General features: G+C 36.0%; 1 protein-coding gene across 11 annotated transcripts in view; it reads right to left on the bottom strand.

The window, feature by feature from the left end:
* The window catches only part of JAKMIP1 (janus kinase and microtubule interacting protein 1), a 138615-nt gene that overhangs the window by 21629 nt on the left and 96253 nt on the right, over window positions 1-20733 (bottom strand). For 5 of the 11 annotated variants that reach the window (XM_030491400.1, XM_030491409.1, XM_030491401.1 and 2 more), the window contains 8 exons: window positions 17998-18060; window positions 16695-16793; window positions 13633-13734; window positions 10504-10557; window positions 9475-9540; window positions 5728-5796; window positions 2254-2331; window positions 481-684 (listed from right to left, as the gene is read on the bottom strand). In XM_030491400.1, coding sequence (XP_030347260.1) covers window positions 481-684; window positions 2254-2331; window positions 5728-5796; window positions 9475-9540; window positions 10504-10557; window positions 13633-13734; window positions 16695-16793; window positions 17998-18060 — 735 coding nt within the window. Of the gene's footprint in view, window positions 1-480; window positions 685-2253; window positions 2332-5727; window positions 5797-9474; window positions 9541-10503; window positions 10558-13632; window positions 13735-16577; window positions 16794-17997; window positions 18061-20733 lie in introns of those variants that run through there. The other 6 variants (XM_030491402.1, XM_030491405.1, XM_030491403.1 and 3 more) reach the window with 6 other exon arrangements.

Below are 20733 nucleotides of genomic sequence, written 5' to 3'. Positions count from 1 at the left end.
AGCCTTTTAAAAGACTTTCTGGGGTTTTCCGGGAGGGTGTTAGTCTTTTTTCTTATTTAAAAGATTTCACAACTAGTTAAAAGAAATAAAGGGGGGCGGGAGGAATAAAACCCTGGACTCCTGTAACTACTGCTTCTGCCTTTCCTCTTTTCATACTCTTCCACAATCTTACCATGTTCCGTTTGTCTTTTTCTAATTTAGGCCTTAAACTTGCAACAAGCTCCCCTTGGAGTCCTGTGGAAGACTGTGTGGTTGTACACACATGAAACAGATGGTGCAACAGGACCTTGTAGGGAGACAGTGACTCATTTTGTGTTCCATGCCCAGCGCAACCAGGTCCTCATCTCCTTGACACAGGAGCAATACAAATAGACTAAGCGTAACTCAACAAGGTGAGGGTGAAGCAATGCTGTTGTATGGGCAGTGGTGGCAACCACAGAGGTAACACCAACAAGGGGGAGGAGAGAGAACCAGGATTACCTGCTGTGCCTGCTGCAGCAGCTCCATTCGCTCGTGCAAGATCTGGCTGTCAAACTCACGGCTCTGCCTCAGGATCTGCCGCCGCACCTTCTCCACTGCAGCTCGCAAATCCTCCCTCTGGGCTTCGGTCAGCGACTCGCTTGCCCACCTTCCTGGATCCTGCTGCAGGGCATTATACAGCGTGGCTTCCAGCTCCTGGATTTTCTAATGCAACCCAGATCACATACAGACAGACTGCCATTTGAATCCAGCAAGCAAATGACCCACCAACAGCTAGAGGAGAAGGCTAGCAAGTGAAGCCTTAGGCAGGAGGGAACGACAGACACAGACAGGTAGACAGAAAGCAGCAGTCGTGAGCAGTGAGGAGCATTCCACACAGAGTGCATGTAGCCTCCCAGCACTGATTTACACCCAGGCGATGCTTCCCATTCTAGTAAATGATTGATTTCTCCTATTTAAGAAAGATTGAGATGACAGGTCTGCATTCAATACCTGATAAAACCCCAACTACTGATGCAGAACATTACAAAATTAATGCAAACTAACAGATTTCCTTCAACTGCAACTGAATTGTTAAGCTATCCTGTAAAATAAAAAGGCCTCAGGGAGAATCTGTGAAAAACAGAAATCTTACTGTCTCCCTCTGTTTGGCCCTACTGTCTTGCCATCCATTGCTCAAAGTCTACGTGACTGGCTTAGTTCCAAGTTGCCATAAGCAATGAAGAGAGGAACACTAATCCCTCATCAGTCTCTTGCCATTTGTCAGATTGCTAACCAGATTCTGATGCACTGACCAAAACCACAGTACTTGCAAAGCAGAGAGCACAGGAGAACTTCACATTCGCATGGAGAACTGTATTCCCAAGAGTAAAGGAAGAAAGGTATCATGGCAGTGCTTCCTGATTATTTGGGTTAGTATGATCCTATTGAAAAAACAGCATCCAGACTGACAATGCATGGATCAAGAGCATCTGACATCATCCCTTTAGCCCTCATAACACCTTTGTGAGGTAGGTAATTCTATCCATATTAGTGATGCATAAACAGCTGCACAGAGAGGTTAAATGGCTTGCCCAAGGTCACAGTGCTAGAAATAGAGCCTGCTTGCTTTTATTTCTGTTATCTGCTCTGAGCACTAGACCTTGCTTCTTTTCTGAAAACATATTCCTCATAAGAAATATTTACAATGTATAAATAATTCTTCAGACCATTATATTTTGATTTCCTAAAGTCCCACTACGAACAAAGCTGGGTGTGCAGTTTCATCAATTCCTAGATAATTTCTAACTGTTGCTTAGCCTGAGAGAAGGCAAGGTTGCAGCTTCCCTTTTGAAAGCTAGGAAGGGTAAGGTTGAATAGGACCACACAGGAAGGAATTGTATAGGAACAACAGGCATTCCTAACTTAGGATAGGAGGTTAGCAGCACTAATATTTACAAATGCTTAGGGAAAAGCAATATTGGAAAAGTTCTAACATAATTTCTGGTGTGTTTTACCAGTCATGGTTTTGTGGACACATAAACCAGGATTTCCCATTCCAGATGTACTAACAATATGTTCACATATTTTAGAATAAAAAATGCATTGCAAAAACATTACACTTCTAAATACTATAATCCATTTCCTAAGTCTCCATGTAGGTAATATTTGATTTCCTAGTCTGGCAGAAAAATAAATAAATTAAAAAAGAACCCTATTTATAATTAAAAAAGAAAACCTGTATTTTATCAAATCTTTTCAAACATAAACATGTAATGACTGTTCTTTTCCTACCATGTATGCCTGGTCCAGAGCTTGTTTCCTGTAGTCGAGTTCTTCCTCTAAATAACCCTTCTGTTTACTGAACAGGTCCTGAGCAATAATAAAAACAATGGAGTGTTTGTTCTTTATCCTAATTCGTGAAGAACCATAAATGCCATCATTTTTATGTGAACTTTCCACTTGAAAGCAGAAAAAAATATCTATAGCGAATGATCACATTCATCCTAAGGATATTTGGAATATCAATTTTGCAATATTAGCACTTAAAATACATATATGATATCAGCGAGTTGTACCTAGATAGCATTGACCTCTACAGTGTACAAACTTGCCTTGAACTGGCAGAAGTGCACACAACAGCTGATAGGTGAATGGGAATGTGCATGCATGTGTTCAATAGCCATAACTTGCACAGGGCAGGCCACGGGAAGGAAGAGAGAAATACAAGTGAGGACACTTCATGGCTTTTCTGACAATGTCCAGTGTGTACCCTCAAGGAAATCATGGGGCGAACCCTAATCTGTGTTGTCTAGCCTGTTCTTCTAGGGAGGAAACCAGCGCATGCACGGCCACAGCTGGGTTCTACAGCTGCACTCCCTGGTGCAGTACTGAAACAGCTGTAGAAAAAAATTGGTTCTCAACTTGTAAAGGCAGGAAGCCAATTTGAAATAGGTAAAAAGAGGCCCAGAGAGGTTAAGTGACTAGCTGAAGAGCTGAAGAAGTTTTCCAGGTACCTAGGATTTACAGGGATTTTTTGCTTTTGTTTTTAAAAGTAAAACCCACCAACTTTCACAGGTTTTTATACATATATATATATAGAGAGAGAAAAAAATATTCAACTAAATATATAACTAAATATAAACATATAAAATATATATTTTATATGTATATATATACACACACACATGCACATATGTGTGTGTGTGTATATATGTATATGGGCTGGGATTTCAATTGAATTCAATACCCAAAAGCATGATATTGCAAGAAAGTTGTGGACATTTGAACAGTTGTCTGAATAGTCAAGTGAGAACTGACTGGTGACAGTGCTCTTGCAAAACATGCCTTTAGAGTGCTCTGGGTGATAGTAAGTAGAATGTAAAATAGTTACTTGATTTTATTAGCTTTTCTTTCAAGGCAGGTTTTCAGCTCAAAAAAATCAGTAGTAAACCAGAAAGCAGAGAAGCTCTGTGATTTAATTTAACATTTTCCAATTCTTTTTTCTATTTAACAAACTCCTGCATTTCCTCAACATATAGAATAAATGTCAAAGTAAGTACATAGGGTTCTTAAGATGATTAATTGTAGGTTTTATTAACAGTATAAAAAAGTCAAATGTTGCTGGTCTGGTTAGTTTTATTACATACGGGATTGCCCCAGTCACTTATTTGGCCAGAATTTATCTTCAGACATATACATTGATTTTTGACAGGTTTTCTGTCAGCTATCAGTGTAGCACTGGCATAGCATTTGCCTATGCACAAACCATGATGATGAATTCTTACTTCGAATATCTGGTTTGAAACAAATCCATTCTGATCAGCAAATTAATATTTGTGAGGGGCTCAGAGCATAAAGTGACTACAGACAACCTCCCACTTGTTAAGAACAGCTCATAATTGGTGACAGCATCAACATAGAAGACCAATATTATCGGACTCAGAGGACTAAGTTGTTCTTTGTTCTTTGTAGAAGAACTACAATATTTATTATTCAGGGTTTTTTGTAAACATGGATTTCTTTTAATTACCATGAATTAACATTAAAAATAGAACCAAAGTTTAAGCTAGGCTTTGATCTTGGGGCTGGAATTCAGTCACCCGCAGACGGGGATCTGTTGCTATCACAGACATTTTAGAATATGCAACTTTAACTGCTGGTTGAGAATGGCAGGAGTCTGTAGCAGGTCCTGTAGGACATATTTCACAGCCCCCTGTGGACATCTCCAAAACTCTGAAGAATGTAATATGGCATTAGATACCATGTTTATGCAATTAAATCCCACTCTGACTACCACTGTGGCATTATTTTCTTACGTGGATTACAGCAACAGCTGCATGGCTGCGGTACAGATGCAATACCACCGTGCACTGTGTAATGCATAGTAAAGGACAGGCCTGGTCCTAATATGCTTGCAAGTGTCTGACACCAGAGAAGCAGACTGACTTGCCCAAGACCACAGAGAGGGTCAGAGCTACCAACAGATCCCAGAATAGTAATGCAGCTGCCCTGATCATGTTGCTTCTCCAAAAGCTATTATAAAAGCTGGCCACAAAAAAGCAAGAGGGAAAGAAGCAAGAATAGGATCTCAAACTCTTAACATGAGTTTCAAGGACAACTAAACCAGTGCTCAGCCCTTCTGCCAGTGTCACGCTAGAATATTATTTCTAAACTACTTTCACAATTGAATCAATCATTGGCAATGCAGACTTTCAGATTGCTGTGCTAAACAGATACAGAACTATTTAGAGTAAGGCTTGAAAACATCACAGATAAAAAGTGGGAAGATAATAAACCAAGTTAGAACGAAAGTACTGTTTTCCAAATCCTCTAATAAAAGAGCCTAGTATTTGTGGGCACTTTCCCTCTCCAAGACTTTTGCATTTTTCCATAACAAGAGTTTATAATAGATCAATACTAAGTGTGGAAAGGATCATACCTATGTTAAAGTACAACCAGTATGACAGTCTACGCTCAACAGAGCGCACAGTCTGAGCACTTATTTTTTTTTTATTGTGGCCCAAACAGACACTTCTCCAGTGGCCCTGGGCAAATCACTTAACCTCGCTGTCCCAGTTTTCCATTCTTTAAGATTAATGTAATGCTGATTACTTATCTACCTGTAAAAGGTGTGGCAAGGATTAACCAGTGTTTTTAAAGCCATTTGAAGATGAAAAGCACATGCATGGTAAACCAATAAAACCAAACACTCATTCCAAAACTCATGGTTCAACACATGGAAAAATAAGGTCAGTATTGCATTAATTTTGTTATGCGAGATAGAGCTGATTTTGAGAAAACATTCTGGTTTTAAGAATGGAGACCTTGGGGCAAGAAAGGATGTCTGGAGTAAGAGGTCTCTACAACATGTCCAGAAGCTGCATAACAGAAAGCGAAGGGATAGCCTTGGCAATTCTACTGACATGAACCCAGAAATAAAAAGACGATGCTGTTGCCAGACAAATTAATACACAGAGACAGCACCAAGACAATTTCACACCACTTGGTTAATATGCTCTGTAACGTTATGCGTTTGTGCCCGAATTTGTATATATTTTGCTATATTTGTTCTATATAGATTGGACAGTTCCCTCCCACTCCAAAGAATACAAGCAATAAATTGTTCTAGAAACCTCTTGCCTATTTCACCACGAAGCAATCTCTATTAAGCAGAGAAAGGCAGCAAATCAACCTTTGATTAACTTTATAAACACTCCCTTGAGATGAGTTTTAGCTAAATGAATTATATTTTTAGTTATTCCTTACCTTTTCATTCTCCAGGTCTAACATCTTCTGTGTCAGTGCAGCTTCTGTCCCCTCTATCTGTTTTAACCACTACATGAACATAGCAGTGTGAAGAGGAAAAGATAGAAAAAAAAAGAGCTTTTGAAAAATTTGCATTGAACATTTTGCAAGTTTGTTGCCAACACTCGCAGGCATTTTCTTCCCCCTTACTATCTATTCACTTTGAAGTTACATATGAATAAACAGGTGGTGAAAACATAGGCAGAATGGAAGACTGCAGAAACATACAAAGACTAACAAATGGAGGTTGTTTTCCTACAATACTTTTCCCCCTGTAAAGTTCAAGACACAAAATAGACTTGGGGCAAAAATGCAAAATAAACCTGACTGTTTTCAACTTGATATACCCAATGCTGTTGGCCTGATTTGCAAAACCATCATATGACTTCAGGACATCAGTCCTATATTTCTCCAGATGGCAATATAAACAAAAGACAAGGTGGCAGATTTGATCCTTTGTTTTGTAGTTTGCTGCACCTTTTGTGGGAAGATGCTCACTTCTAAAACTTCGGTAATGTAGAGGGACAAATGAAATGGACAGACAGATGGAAGTTCATGCAGTGGCTACCACGAATCCCTTACCATTCTGGTGATGAATCAGAATGAAGAAGAATGGCCATTGCATTCCAAAGGTAAAATTACACATTGTAATGTCTAAATGTATGGATACAAAGTTATTGCTTGATTACTAACCATCACCAGGATTATACTAATATTCAGCATTTAAGTTTATAGGAATGAATAGGAATGATCAGTTCTGACTTGTTTTATTGTGTTTACTTATTGGTCTACAATAAGGATCAATAACTAGCTTACAGGGAGTATAGTTTAGACAGTGCTTCTTTTTGTAGTGTCAGCTCTGTTAACACCAACTGTAGCTTTGTCACAGATAATCACCACTTTCCTCAAATGCTTTGCTTACTAACATTAGATTACTCCTATTTACTTTAATTCTTTTGGTAAGGTTACACATAAACTTCCTTAGTTTAGGGTTCTAGTGAATTAATTTGAGCTCAGACTCAAAGAAATTAATGACTTTTTTGGTTGTTTGCATTTGGTTATTTTTTTTTAACAAAGATTTAGATTGTAAATCTGCAAACATAAGTTTACAAATAAGCAAAATGTGAATTCATTACCTCATCCTTTTGGACCTTCCACTATTTAAGAAAGTGGAGGATAAAAATGGAAACTTAAGTTATCTATTTAGTAGGTTTAACTTTGTACAGAGCTGTAAAATGTGAACAGGAACACCATATTCCCCAATCATTGTATATTCAGCATCTTTCTCTTCTTCACTTTGAAGGTAATAGACTGAAGATATTCCTAAGGAATGCCTCACCGCTGGTAAAGGAGTCAGCAATACAGTGAGCATTCTGAACCATTGAAATCAATAGAACGGGAAGTCTTCAGCATCTCTCATGGCTATCGTCTGTATTTGCAAATGAGAGTTTATTTGCAAAAATTAGAGATCTAATTTTATTTTAAGGTATGAATGATATGCAAAACTAAATGTTGATTCTGATCTTCTTTGCCTGTGAGACTTTCTGGAGCCAAAGGGCACGGAAGAGACAACCATGTATTTAGGAGTTGTAATCAGCCATAGCATTCAAAATAAGCTGCTGGAATTGTGCCAGCAGAACTCAGAGACTTTCCTTGCCTGGCAGCTTGATTTCCAAAAGACCAATTCTAGTGGCTGAGTATAATAGATTTGATCTAAATAAACACTGACTGTGATTAATTAGCACATGTGAATATAACTAGCACAACATTTATGTCTGTAGTACCATTTCTCTACCAAAATATCTTATTCTGAGATGATTATATATGATAGTTTCTTGTAATTAAGAAACTATAGGAATGCACAAGAGAAGCTGTCTGGCCCGTATTTAAAGGGACATCTGAGCTGGTTACATTACACTGGAGAAGGCAGTGGAGGTGCTTTAAATTTCCTTTAATCCAAATTCAGTATATGCATGCAGTAGAACTTATGTTAAAACAAATCATCCAGTCTTACTTAGCAGACTTTGCCTGATTTTTTTCTGTGCTGTAAAACACAATATTATGAAATGTGGTATTGTGTTCATTTTTTTAAGGACAGCATAAGGCTATTTTCTGTTACCATTTGTCTTAGTAAATTCTGGACATGGATAGTGCATTCTGTTATTGAGAAAATCAGAGCCACTTGATTAGCCTGTACCTTAAATGTACACCATGAAAAAGAGGAAAAGGTTTCTTGTTTCGCAGGGTACCCTCTTAACTGAATTTGCTATCAGTTTATACTTATTAGATTACGGTGAGGCACTTCGCTAAAACGACGTTAAATGGATACAGTCCATAGATAACACAGACTGTTTTCATCTCATTCTTTAAATGTCATCTATTTACCTATACAAGATAAAACTGAAATCTCCATTTTGCTGATGGAGCGTTCAATTTCTGTAATAACCAGCTAATCTGATAAGACCACAAAAATTTTGTTAAGACAAACTAGGAACTTTTGTCAAAAGGAAAAAAACCCAAAACAAAACAAAAAAACCCCATGAAATTTAATTATAAACCAACTTTAGCATAAATATATAAAGTCTCCATTGTAATTGTATGTTTCTATTCATTTAAGGAATTATTCCAGTTGACAAAGCTTCCAATCCCTTACTGCTGTGATTAGGTGTTAGTGGAAATAATTTATAGATTACAAAGTCTATGTTCTATTCTACACCACTCTGACAAAAATCAAACAAACTCCCAGTTGCACTTTTTGCACAAGCACTAACTGACTTGAGCAATAATAACCTAATCCAGTTCTTGAAGTGTGGCCAGTTTTGCTCTCTAGCTTAGCTTTGTGTACTGGGGCTGTGAGCATCACCTCCTCATTTTAATGCTATAAAGCAATGAAAAGTATAGGGATTGTAGCGCTTTTCTTCATTTTCCTTTTGTTTATAATAATTACTCACTTAAATCAATGATTATGAAATTACCCAATTTAGATTACGTACATTAAGATATATAGATAACTAGATTATCAAAATTATACCATTTAAGGCAATTATTACAAAATGCTCAAATTTTAATTTTAAAGTTATGATTCTGAATTTCAAAAACATATCTAGGAAAGATTTAATAGAAGCCTATGAAAAGGATAGACAAGGTTTATTCAGAGAAAAAAAAAAGAGCCCTTCTTAGTTCTAAACGTGATCTTTATTCATATACAGATCTTATTCGGTAGTAAAGAACTAGTCATGCAGACTGAGTGACCCAACCGACTACCTATCTTGTACAAACTGCTTCGTTGCTGTCTGTAAGACCATTAACTTAGAGGGGAAAAGAACACAGGAGCTTTTTCAGTCGCACAAAGAAATAAGCCCAAAATGGACCATGGATGTAGGACTTACAGAGGACTTCACAGCACCTTGTTCCCAGAGAGCTGAGGAGACTGGCACTTCCGAGAATGAAGTCTCTTTTGTTGAGTGGCTTTTTAGTATTTTATGATAAGGGAATGTCTCCCTAACATGTTTCTATTTTTAAATTGTGTTTATTTTGTAAGTAAGTTTGATTTTACCTCAAGACATCACAATCCCAACAGTCATGTAAGGATGAATACATGCTCCAATCCAGACAACCTGAAGAGAAAAGCCATGCGTCCCTGGCAAAGTTATGTGATATCGTAAAAGACATGGTCAGTCTTTAGACAAAGAAAAATCTTAATTCTACCTTTTCACAGAGGGAAAGCACAGTTCCAGCTTGGATTATTGCAACCTGTTCTTCATTTCTCAAATTCTAAAATACAAAAAGATGCATTTTGAATTGGATTTTAAATTCATCCTTTAACACAGCAATAAATTTAACTGTGCTATAAAGAACAAATCAGCTGTAATATTTAGGATTTTATTTCAGTACACTACTCCCAATTTCACAACAGTTGATTATTCAATGAAAATTAAATGGTTTCTGACAGGGCTTTTGAAATTTCTATTTATCCTTCCTCCCTTCCCCCCAGGCAGAAAAATGCCTGTTCACTGGAATATAGCTCTGCAGCAAGTGAATCTCCCCCTCACACACTTCACAGCTAGACTTCCCATCAACAAAAACAATGCAAAGAAAGAGCAAGCACCACAGAAACCTCCACAGAACTTTCAACACAGAAAGTACATCTAGATCTTAAAACTAGTATTATAAAGACCTCAAACTGCTGTTAAAGCTACCTATAAACTGGTCCCAACTCCATGAATGTTTCTGCCCCAACTGCATGACCAAGACTTTATGCTTTATTTGGCAATAAAGGGGGAAGAAAGGGAAGAAGTTATCTTTGCTCTTTCTCCCACAAAATCTACTCCTGGCAGAGTCATCCTTCACAGTAGCAGGTGCTATTACTACTTCTCAAGAGGAAAGATTCAGGAATAACTTGGCCTGGCTTTGACTTTGTTATGATTTTTTCTTCCCTAGCCTGTTTTATATCTTTTCCCTCTGCCTACTACAGTGTCTTTTTCCATGTCAGTCAGCCAAAATCAAATCCTCTCTTGAGAAAATACATTTTTCACTAGAATCAGTTTAACTGAAGGATTTTCTTTCAAGTTTGTAAAAGTAGTACCTGACTATTCATATTGTTCATACATATATAGCTATATAAAAATTACCCTGTGCATGTTCTTGAATGTTATTATTTGTGGGAAAAAACCCAAACAAACCTGTTTTAAAATAACCATAAAACTAGAGGTGTATTTGAAATTTAAAATTTGTTACCCCATTATCTCCAAGAATATCTAGCTTCTTCATAAGTTCAGATATATTCACATCCTGAAAAAGATGTTCAACACTTATTTTTTATAAAATGGGTGAGAAACAGTTTTTATATGCTACATTTTATGTATCCTTTATTCACTTCTGCATGCAAATAGACTTGAAATGTAAATAAGCGAAACATTAGTTCTGCATCACAATCACAAAAGTGTTATTGATACTTTCAGAGACAAAACCAAATGTCACTCTAGATTATAGCAAGCAACCTGGATATCTGTGTATGAGGGCAGAATGTTCCTGTACTATTCATATTTATCATTCTGCTGATGTATGCAGATGAAAGATCAAATGATAAAGAGGCTTAAAGGACTGGGGATTTTTCTGTGTGGAATGGAGCATCAAGTACATCAAGCTGCAGAAGTTAAATGGACAGAGAGCACAAGCAACATAATTGCTAAGAAGGTTTGAGTGGTTTGGATTTTATTTTCTTTGCTAAACATAAATGTGGCATTTCAGATCAGCCTTACAGTGGCAGAAGGGTATATGCATGGTGGGCTGAATACGCCCCTCTGAATACTATCGGCTCACAACATTTGTGAGTAGAAAGCCACATTTTTCTCTGTCAGTCAGCCACCAGATCCCCCCAGAGCAGTGAATAACTAAAAGTTTTGGAAAAATTCATGGAACCATGCTAACCACATTCTCCTGAACTAGCCCAAGCATGGTCCACAACTTAATACAGACCAGGAATCATTCCCTTCGACAGCTTGTATGCAGCTGTGTTCTTTGAAGGTAGGAAGGCTTGAGAGCAGGGGCAAAGACCAGTTCATGTTAGTCCAAAATGCTTAAAACATATGTACAAATCAAGACAGCCTTGTTAAAAGCTTACATCCTTCTACTCATAATCAGCATTTCTTAGAAGAAGACAACATTTCACAGGGCTGTGTCTTGGCTCACTAGTTTCATGACTTGTATGTAACATGCTAGTTGGCATCTATGTGATGTACAACTGTATTACGTTAGTGGTCAAGATGATCAATGTTTAAAATTTTGTAAAGCTAAATTAGCTATGCTTGCAAATTACGTAGCTACACCAGAATATATTTGCTCATGATTCTTTACCCAACAGACTCCAGAGAGGAAGGCTTAACAAGGAATGCAAGGTTTCCTGAAGACCAGACACACATGTGGGAGAGAATCTACAAATTAGTCCATCCTGGCTCTAAAAAAAGAATAACATTGTGTTCACGTTGGTCTACCCTGAGAAGTCCCCCCTCTTCTAACCTCTCTCCCAAAAAACTTCAGCAGTGTCTCCAATTGTTACATTAGCTGTTAAACAGCGCACATCAGTAATTTTAGAATGGTGCAGAGCTTAATACACACTTGTGTTTGGATCGGTGTCAAAACTATTGATTATGATCAGCATTGACAATGTTGAATGGAAACTTCTTTAGCTATCAGTTACACTAATGAAGAATGGAATTCAGTAAGATGTACAAGTTCCTGCATCTATTAAGCCAGACGTATTGATTCTAATTTATTTATTTCCACGATGAAGCATATAGGAAGATTTGGAAACCAAATCAGATTTTGCATCATTCCAGAATCTAATTTGCTACTGATGGCTAACAATTTTAAAAGGCACTGAAAATATAAAAAGTCAACAATTTCAGTATGCCTATATTAGGTAACTGCCCTGGCTCCCAGGTAAGTGAACTGAAAGGCGGATTGAAAAAAACCCACCTCTGTTTAGCAATGCAACAAAAGAGAATGGAAAAAAACAAAGAATACAAATTCTAGATCCTGGTAAGCTGTACCTGCCACAACCAACGTGCAAATTAGAATAATAGATAAGCTAAAAAGCAGGTCTGGTATCCCATGGAGGCTCTTTTTGAAACGTAATAGGCTAACTGATGACTCTTAGTGTGGTTTGGGAAATGACTACCCAACCAAACCTGTAGGTAAGAATCGGGTTTCAACTTTTTTCTCTTTCAGACTACTCAGCTCCCTAGCAGTACGGAGCCTACAATTTCAGTTTATTTCTGAAGGGGGTCTATAAGGATGCTGGGGAGGGACTCTTCCTTAGGGACTGTAGTGATAGGACAAGGGGTAATGGCTTCAAACTTAAACGGGAGAAGTTTAGATTAGATATAAGGAAGAAGTTCTTTACAGTGAGGGTGATGAAGCACTGGAATGGTTTGCCCAGGGAGGTTGTGGGTGCTCCATCCCTGGCGGTGTTCAAGGCCGGGTTGGACAGAGCCTTGGGCCACATGGTTTAGTGCAAGGTGTCCCTGCCCATGGCAGGGGGGTTGGAACTACATGATCTTAAGGTCCTTTCCAACCCTTGCTATTCTATGATTCTGTGATTCTATGATTTCCACTAAAGATAGTATTGTGCTTATTAAGACACTGAATATAAACAAGCCTTCTATAAAAGGACTTGTAAATGCAAGTACAAATACAAGCAAGTGCCATGGAGTGTAACACAGAGATATTCCACTTTAGTTGCTTGTAGGAAAGTTACCTTGGCCTGTTGTGCAACATTACTAATAAAGTAAACCTGAATTCAGTCTCTAGTGAACCAGCATAAAAATCAACTTGTACAGCTAGCCTTTTTAAGGGAGAACATAAGTGAAAAGAGTAACACTTGCTTCCTCATAGCAGAAGCTAACCAAGTGAGATGGCTTGTTCTAAAATTATATTAATTCAACAAATCAAAATGCATAGGTTCTTTGCTAAATTAGGTCTAAAATAATAGGTGAATGCCATATTTCTGACCTTAGATGAAAACATTTAATATCAAGAAGATGAAAAAATTTAATATCAAGAACAAAGTACTGTAGCAAGCCTGACAATGAATTACATCAGCATCCACATTGTTCTCTGTAATGATTTTGCAGCAGTACCCTAGACTAAATCTTGACTGGCTAGCCTTCATTTTTGTTAGTGAATTCCTCACAGACTACCAGACCATATTTTTATGAAACCATTTCCCAGTTAAAAATATCTTTTCTTACTATATTTATTTTTTCAGATTTTCTTGGCAAAGAGCAAACCACTTGTTTGGATATTGAGTTGGTCATTCCGAAAACATTCCTAACTATCCAACTGTTACTAATGTTCTACATATACCTTTATTCCTTCCTGCTGACAGAACAGTTGAAGAGCACTTCCATTGTTTTCAGGGAAAGTGGTTATATGAAGATTAAATGCCGGCGACCTTCGTTCTCTCTCCTGAGGAAAGATTTTGTTTAAAAACAACATGTGTGATTATATGTAAACATTTATTTCCCACCTCTACAAAACATACTTGTGCATTAAAAAGAAAGATGCGTATTAATATTCTAAACACATACTTTCCTCTTACCATATTTGAAGGATTTGGGCTTTAGCTAAGCACAGAAAAGGAGTTAGCTTCCAACTAATTTTGTGCACCCACACTTTCTGCAAAGTTAACCAAACTTTACAGAAAGAAACTTGTGCAAAGGAACCTCTGCATGCTGGCCAAATAACTGACAGGAGCCCTAAAATACTCTGCAGGTTTTTATGTTGATTGTAATCTTATTTAACTACTGCTTTCTTTCATGAACAAAGAACAAGAAGAAAGAAGAAACTGCAGGAAAAAAACAAAACAGACTTCATCATCAAATAGTATTATTACTGAAGATTTTCTCTGTGAAATTAAAGCTGTGTGTCTGCTCACTGTTTAATCTACAGTTAAACTTTCTTTTAGAGCATGTAAAATCCCCAGTCCTATTCACTGCTCAACCCAGGACGTCAGAATATTCTGAAAAGCAGCACTAATCTACACTGATTTTTTGGGCCAATATTAAAAAGTATAAATTCCCATTTATCGAAACCCATAGTATTTCTGAAACTCATCCAGCCCATCTCCTTGACTTTCATGGATTTCTTCAAAATACCAACCTATTATTTTTTCAGAAGACAGAAATACAGTAAATCGATACATAGGCAGTTTTACTTCAATTAAATTTTAATGGGCTTGTGAAAATGACTGAATTGAAGGCTCTGGGCAACCAAGGTACTGGGTCTTACTCTGAATTCTCTGTAGTCATGGGAGCCTGAGTGAGGAAAGTCAGACTTCCTCTCCATATTACATGAGGAGGGACTGGCAGCGAGAGCTTCAGTTTCTGACAGTACAATGAGAGAGATCTACTGCGAATATTTTAGTTCCTACTGCCATCCATGCATCACTCTATTTTCAAAATCACAAAATGAGGTGCTTTAATTGATATGGCAAGTGGGCTGCATCCATTCACTGAAGCAAGTTACCAAGCATGGCAAGTCTTGTTCATTCACTGGCTTAAACCTAATTTGAACTATGACACAGAGGGGAAAAAACCTCTATACTCTATATATTTCCCCCCCCTGCCATAGGCTCTGTTTTAATTAATATTTTTGCAACCCAAACCCAGAAACTTCTTATTTCAATTCCATTACCATTTTAGATTTTTTCAAAAAGACAATCAGTTGCTATTGCATTAAACTCACCTGGTTGTGTTTTCTATTGTAGCCTAATTTTCATCTGAAATAACTGACTTGCCCTCAAAAAAAATACTGTCCTGATTACCAGAAGCAGTTATGATTTTAGTAAAGCATTCATATTGTCAGTCTACATGCTTGCCCATTAAGGTAAAAAAACTTGCAATCACAGAAAAATAATTCCATTGTTATTCTGTGAAACAAGTCCTTAAGACTTGGCACATGACAAAACTCTACATATCACACTGAGCTGTTTTTCATGTGATTGTTCCATGAGAAAAATACATTAATGAAGGATGTATTGAAGCACTTCTTTTTTCTCTTTTCTTAAGGAAATCTTTTGGATTGTTTTACTTCTAAGAACACTTACACTTTAGGAAGCAGTTTCTAGTGCAACAACTGCCAATTCAAATGCTAAAATGTTCAGTATTTTACTTTACAATTGCTTAATAAAATATAAAAATATGTATTAGAAAGCACGTTACTTTTCCTGAACATCTACTGAAATTCTAATAACCTACATTCATAGATTTGAATATAATGGGCTATAACATCAAAATACATGGTTGATAAATGATTAAAAAAAGATTAAGAAATGTCAAAGACAAAAAGAAGAATGTCCACATAACAGGAAGACACGACACTTTCATCTTTATCAGAGAATTTATGCATGCCAAGATTTTGGGTAAAACGTGCTGTGTGATGAAAATTATGGAGGAGTGACAATGACAGTTTTCTTAGAGAGCTTACTTTAAATGGTGTTAGCAATGCTGATGATCTTTGAAATTGAACAATGTGTGATCAGGCAACACAACCATGTGACAGCTGTGCATCAACACAACTGGTTTAGTGTTATTAAATTCGACATGGGCACCATTTATGTGGTGATGAGAACCATTTTTTTCCACTCTAATCACAGGCTACATGTTCAAATTGTTACTAACAAATAATTTCGCTGTTATTTCATTTATGAAAAGTATAAAATTTGTTTGCTATCAGTAATATACTGCTTTCACGTACAGAAGTTGTACTTGTGCTTCACCACTTTGACATTTTCAGAGGATTTTTTTCCATTTTTCATTGATCAAGGCCAATTATTTCCAGTCCATGACCATTTTATACCAACAGAAAATGGATTTCAGGTAAGAGAAATTCTTTAAAAGCTGCTATCAAAATGTGTTCTTTTAAGATAATTTTACTTCATATTAATGTTGTCAATCTTAATGTAATTAAAAGCAATTATACATTGGTGTGATGGATGTGTCAGATCTTTAGTCAGATCACTGCATGCAAGATGTAGGAAGGTGTGTTAATTTAAACAATGCCAACCAAGGCTGTAGTATACATACCAAGTGATTTTACATGCAGGAAAGGAGCAGTTATGGAAATGAAACAAATAAAAAAGGCAAAATATTGCAAAACAAAATATTTTATTAGATTAAAAACAAACTATATGCAATATATATTAGCTATATTACATCTTTATAAACATTAGTGAGCACTCTCTCCAAAACATATTAAGGCAGTGGCATCAAATTCATTATCCCAAGATACAACATTTAAAAAATAGATACCTAAGTGACTTCCCTTAAACATGCACCAGACATCAGTAATCTTTACAGGAATTTCAGCTTGGGTTCAAACATAATTTCTGCTCCATTTGAGAGTTTGCAACAGAGAGAATCTCTTACTTCAAGCTCTAGCACTCTGAATTCTAACAGCTCATTCTGGTCTTTTGCATCTTGCATCTCATTCTTCAGCTGATGCTCTTCTTGTTCCATTCTGTAAATCTATGAGACAAACAACATCATAACACCCCGTAAGCAAAATGATACTGTATATAGTTAGAGGCCAGGGGTTTAGACAAAACTGTTTCTTATTAGATATTGAGCTGTGTCTTGGAGGTAAAGAAGGAACATCACATCAGAAAGTATTTGTGAGAACTGTCAGCAGAAAATAGTCCATGTTCTCTTAGAATAGTAACTGGAAGTAGTATGAAAAGTGATCTATCTAAATAAATAAAGCAATACAAGCTTTCTGTGAAAATAAAATGAATGAAACTGGATTACATTAACATTTGAGTAGACCTTCTCATTGTCTTTTCATAACTAGACATCTACACTTTACAGTATATGAAAGACAATAATGGAGTGGTTTTCATGTCTAATTTTTAATTTTCCAGATTTGTGACTTGGGGCACTAAGAATAAGAAAATAGAAATTCAAATTTCACTATTCATTATGCCAATTAATAGCTTTAGTCTACTGTCTAGCTTAACTGGGTGATCTTTTTATTTGTATGAAACTAGACAGAAGCGTAATGTCTGGTATAATGTACTATAACCCTTATAATACCCATGTAAGTGTCTGAATAAATTAACTCCGGCTGTAGCTACTTTTACTCATGAATTTTTATTTGTCTTATTCCTAGTATATTAATACTGGGCTACTAATTAACAAAAATAATTCTTTTACTTCTACTAGCTTCTTGAGCACTAGCTAATTTTCCCACCAACATCAGTGAAGAACAATGAGGTTGCTCAGCTCTGAATACTTCAGATGGGAAATGATACAATAGTCTACATCAATCAGTATTACTTAATGTGTGTAAAAACTGTAAAAAAATGGAGGGCTGAAGGAAGCAGACAGGTTTATTAGTAATCAGGACAATAGTAATCTCTGTGTAACTGTTTGGTAAAATAGAAGATTCCACACTGTATTTTGTTGGACACTAGAAACATCAGGCAGCTGGGTTCTCCTGTTGGCTATGCAACATGTAATCCACAATAAAGAGCAGGTTCCATTTCCAAAGACTACAAAAGCATATCAGTACTTTAATCAGAGACTTTTATCTGAATTTCTGTTTCTGGAGTGAAATAATAGGAGTAATTTTCATGTTGATATTCCAGTACTTCATACATTCATTTCCTTTTACCATTCAATTTATGATAAAGGGCAGCAATAATGAAAATACTCCCAGATTCTGAACACGTACCTTCTCTAGCAACTCCTGATTTGTTCTGATTAACAGCTGCTTTTCTTCTACCCATTTTGAATCCTATGAAGAGGATTAAAAAGATTACAATATATATATTTTGTTAAATAAGACAAGTGAACGACCACAATAATTAGATTTCAGACATCATTGTACATTCAAGTATAAAAATGGCCACACATCAAAAAATAAAGCTATCATAAATGTTTCAACAATAAATCGCATTTGAAACTACAGAGAAAACAAACATTCCTTTCTTTTCCTGAAGCTGACTCTCTTGTTTCCTAACACATTCCAGCTAAGAATATACTTGAAAATTTTTACATTTAGCATTTGTGGGTGACCACAGTTATGTGATACTTTATGTCATTTTAAAAATATTTATTTACTTAGCTTAACTCATAACTATTTCTTTCCACTGAAAAGAGTTGGGAACTTTCTTGCAAAATCATCCCATTTTGAGTGGTGTAATGCAAATCCCAATAGAGAAAGAGAAGAAAACCACTTAATTACCCTAAATGACTGAGAACAGGCTTCAGCAGTATGATGTTAATTGTCCCTTGTTAAAAGTGTGAGAATCAGGCTAATATACGGTATTTGTGATATGGAATTCAAAGGTATGGAGGAACGGAAGTGATTGATATAAGATATTCTATACTCCATTTGAAAATTCTATATTTCCATCTGAATATTGTTCCAAATTTCCTTTTAGGTTTTTCCATGGATTCAAAAGCTCTCATCAAATATCCCTTTAAAGACCCAGCTACAAAAACCCCGCATAGCTGGCCATTCATATTTAACGGATTACAACAGCCAAATACACTCTGTTCTCCCTGTAAAGTATTTACATAACCTAGTTCATACTGTTCTAGGAAGTTTAAAACAACCACATCCAATACTCTATATGCCATACTAACTCTAGGTCAAATTATTTTCTAGATAAAAAAAGACTATTTAAAATCTAAATATCTTTGCATTGTGGTATAATCTTTACTCCAATTAGCATTTTTTGAAAAAGTTTAAATTAGTTTTTCTACCTACTGTCCACAACAGTTTCGTATTCTACTGTTCTTTCTCCTTTTCCCACATACATAAGAATGCACAAGTACATTTTAACTTTCATGCACTAAACAAGCTCTTCAGGGTTATGATGTTGTAAGTATCATTCTGAGAATAATATACTAAAATGAGTACTGAAAAGGCATGACATTTGTCAAGAATTTTTGAAACAAATGAAAGAAATGTTGAAAATAAAACCCAGTGTCTAGTTTAACACTTAACTACCATTTTACTAAGGTCAAGGAATTAACAAAGAGTTGCACGCACAGACTTAGGGTTGATATCCCAACATATGCACATAGGAAAATGCATGTTCAACAATTACATCAGTTCAACTACTCCAGTTTGCATAAGCAGAAAAAATAGATTAATTTGCCTTGTTGAGAATTAACTTTTACATTTTTCTCAAAGTTCAACTTGACTTTCTGAGAAAATCTTAACTCTAGTGGGATTGTATTTATACACACACCAGGTCACTGAGAGAGCTGAGCATTAATAAAAAAATATTACATCTGATTCATTACATACTTCAATATTTTGAGATTTATTATTTATATATACCATTTATAGTACTATTAATATTTTATAAGAATTTATTCCCTTAATATAAAGTTTATCCATGCACCTCAAGGTACCCTGCAGAAATGGTTTATTAGTCTTATTTATATCCAGGAGAATTCTGACAGATCAAGCTGATGAGAAATTAACAAGAGCCATTGACACTTACTTTGAAATGACACATAAATTGTTATAAGCTAAGCTTCAAATAAATTTTTAACGATGAGATTCTCATCTCTTGCTCTGAATTTTACATCATGAAAACTGTGAAAATCTTTGCTGCTCCTGTTTCCTAAAGCTGTAAAGTAAGACTGAAAATGCCTGGGATAATACACTAAGATCTTTTGGTTCATCATTGTTTTCTTTTCAGGAGCACTTTAAGCACTGGTTCCCTGAATGAACATTTCAGAAGTATTATTAAAAAATGACAAAGTAATAACAATTAAAAAAAATAAAATCACATAGCTCACAAAGTCAGTTTATCATCACAACCATTTATTCTGTGGAACGTAAATGCTAACAAGTCAGGAGAACCAAGCAGGTGCTAGAGTTCTCAAGAAGACACTTTGACCACTTCCGTGCAAAGCTAATGCTCAATGTACAAACTAGCTCACTGGAGACAATATCTTATTGCTCCTTGTTCACGTCCCTGTTGGCCTACTCAGTATTACTAAGAGATATAAGGTTGAATATGTCATTATGTATCTCAGGAAGTAATAACTACTCAAATTCTAATTTCCAGGCATATCTTTTTGACATACCATTCCAAAAGAAATTCGCAGAAGTCATTTCTGACATGGGTATCGATGTTCACCTATTTACATACACAGTACTTACATTTTACTCTGTAACAGTCAACTATTAATGTCTTCAATTACACCTTTATCATTAACACAACTAAAATGTCAGCAGTAGATCCTCAATAGGTCTTCAGTTTCATTTATTCTTCCAACAGCTCTGTGAGCCATCAATTTTCAAATTGAGAACATATTGTCTATTTTTAGTAATATTTTATTTACATAGAATTTACTAAGAAAATTGCAGTTTATGTGGAAGCTAGCATAAACAATTTTTATCCTTAATTTGTATATAATCTTTGCATTTATACAGAATCTTACA

This window comes from Strigops habroptila, chromosome 7, assembly GCF_004027225.2.
Source record: "Strigops habroptila isolate Jane chromosome 7, bStrHab1.2.pri, whole genome shotgun sequence".
In the NCBI taxonomy this organism is placed as follows: domain Eukaryota; kingdom Metazoa; phylum Chordata; class Aves; order Psittaciformes; family Psittacidae; genus Strigops; species Strigops habroptila.
Note: the sequence above shows the minus strand (reverse complement) of the source record. Positions and strands in the feature narration are given on the sequence as shown.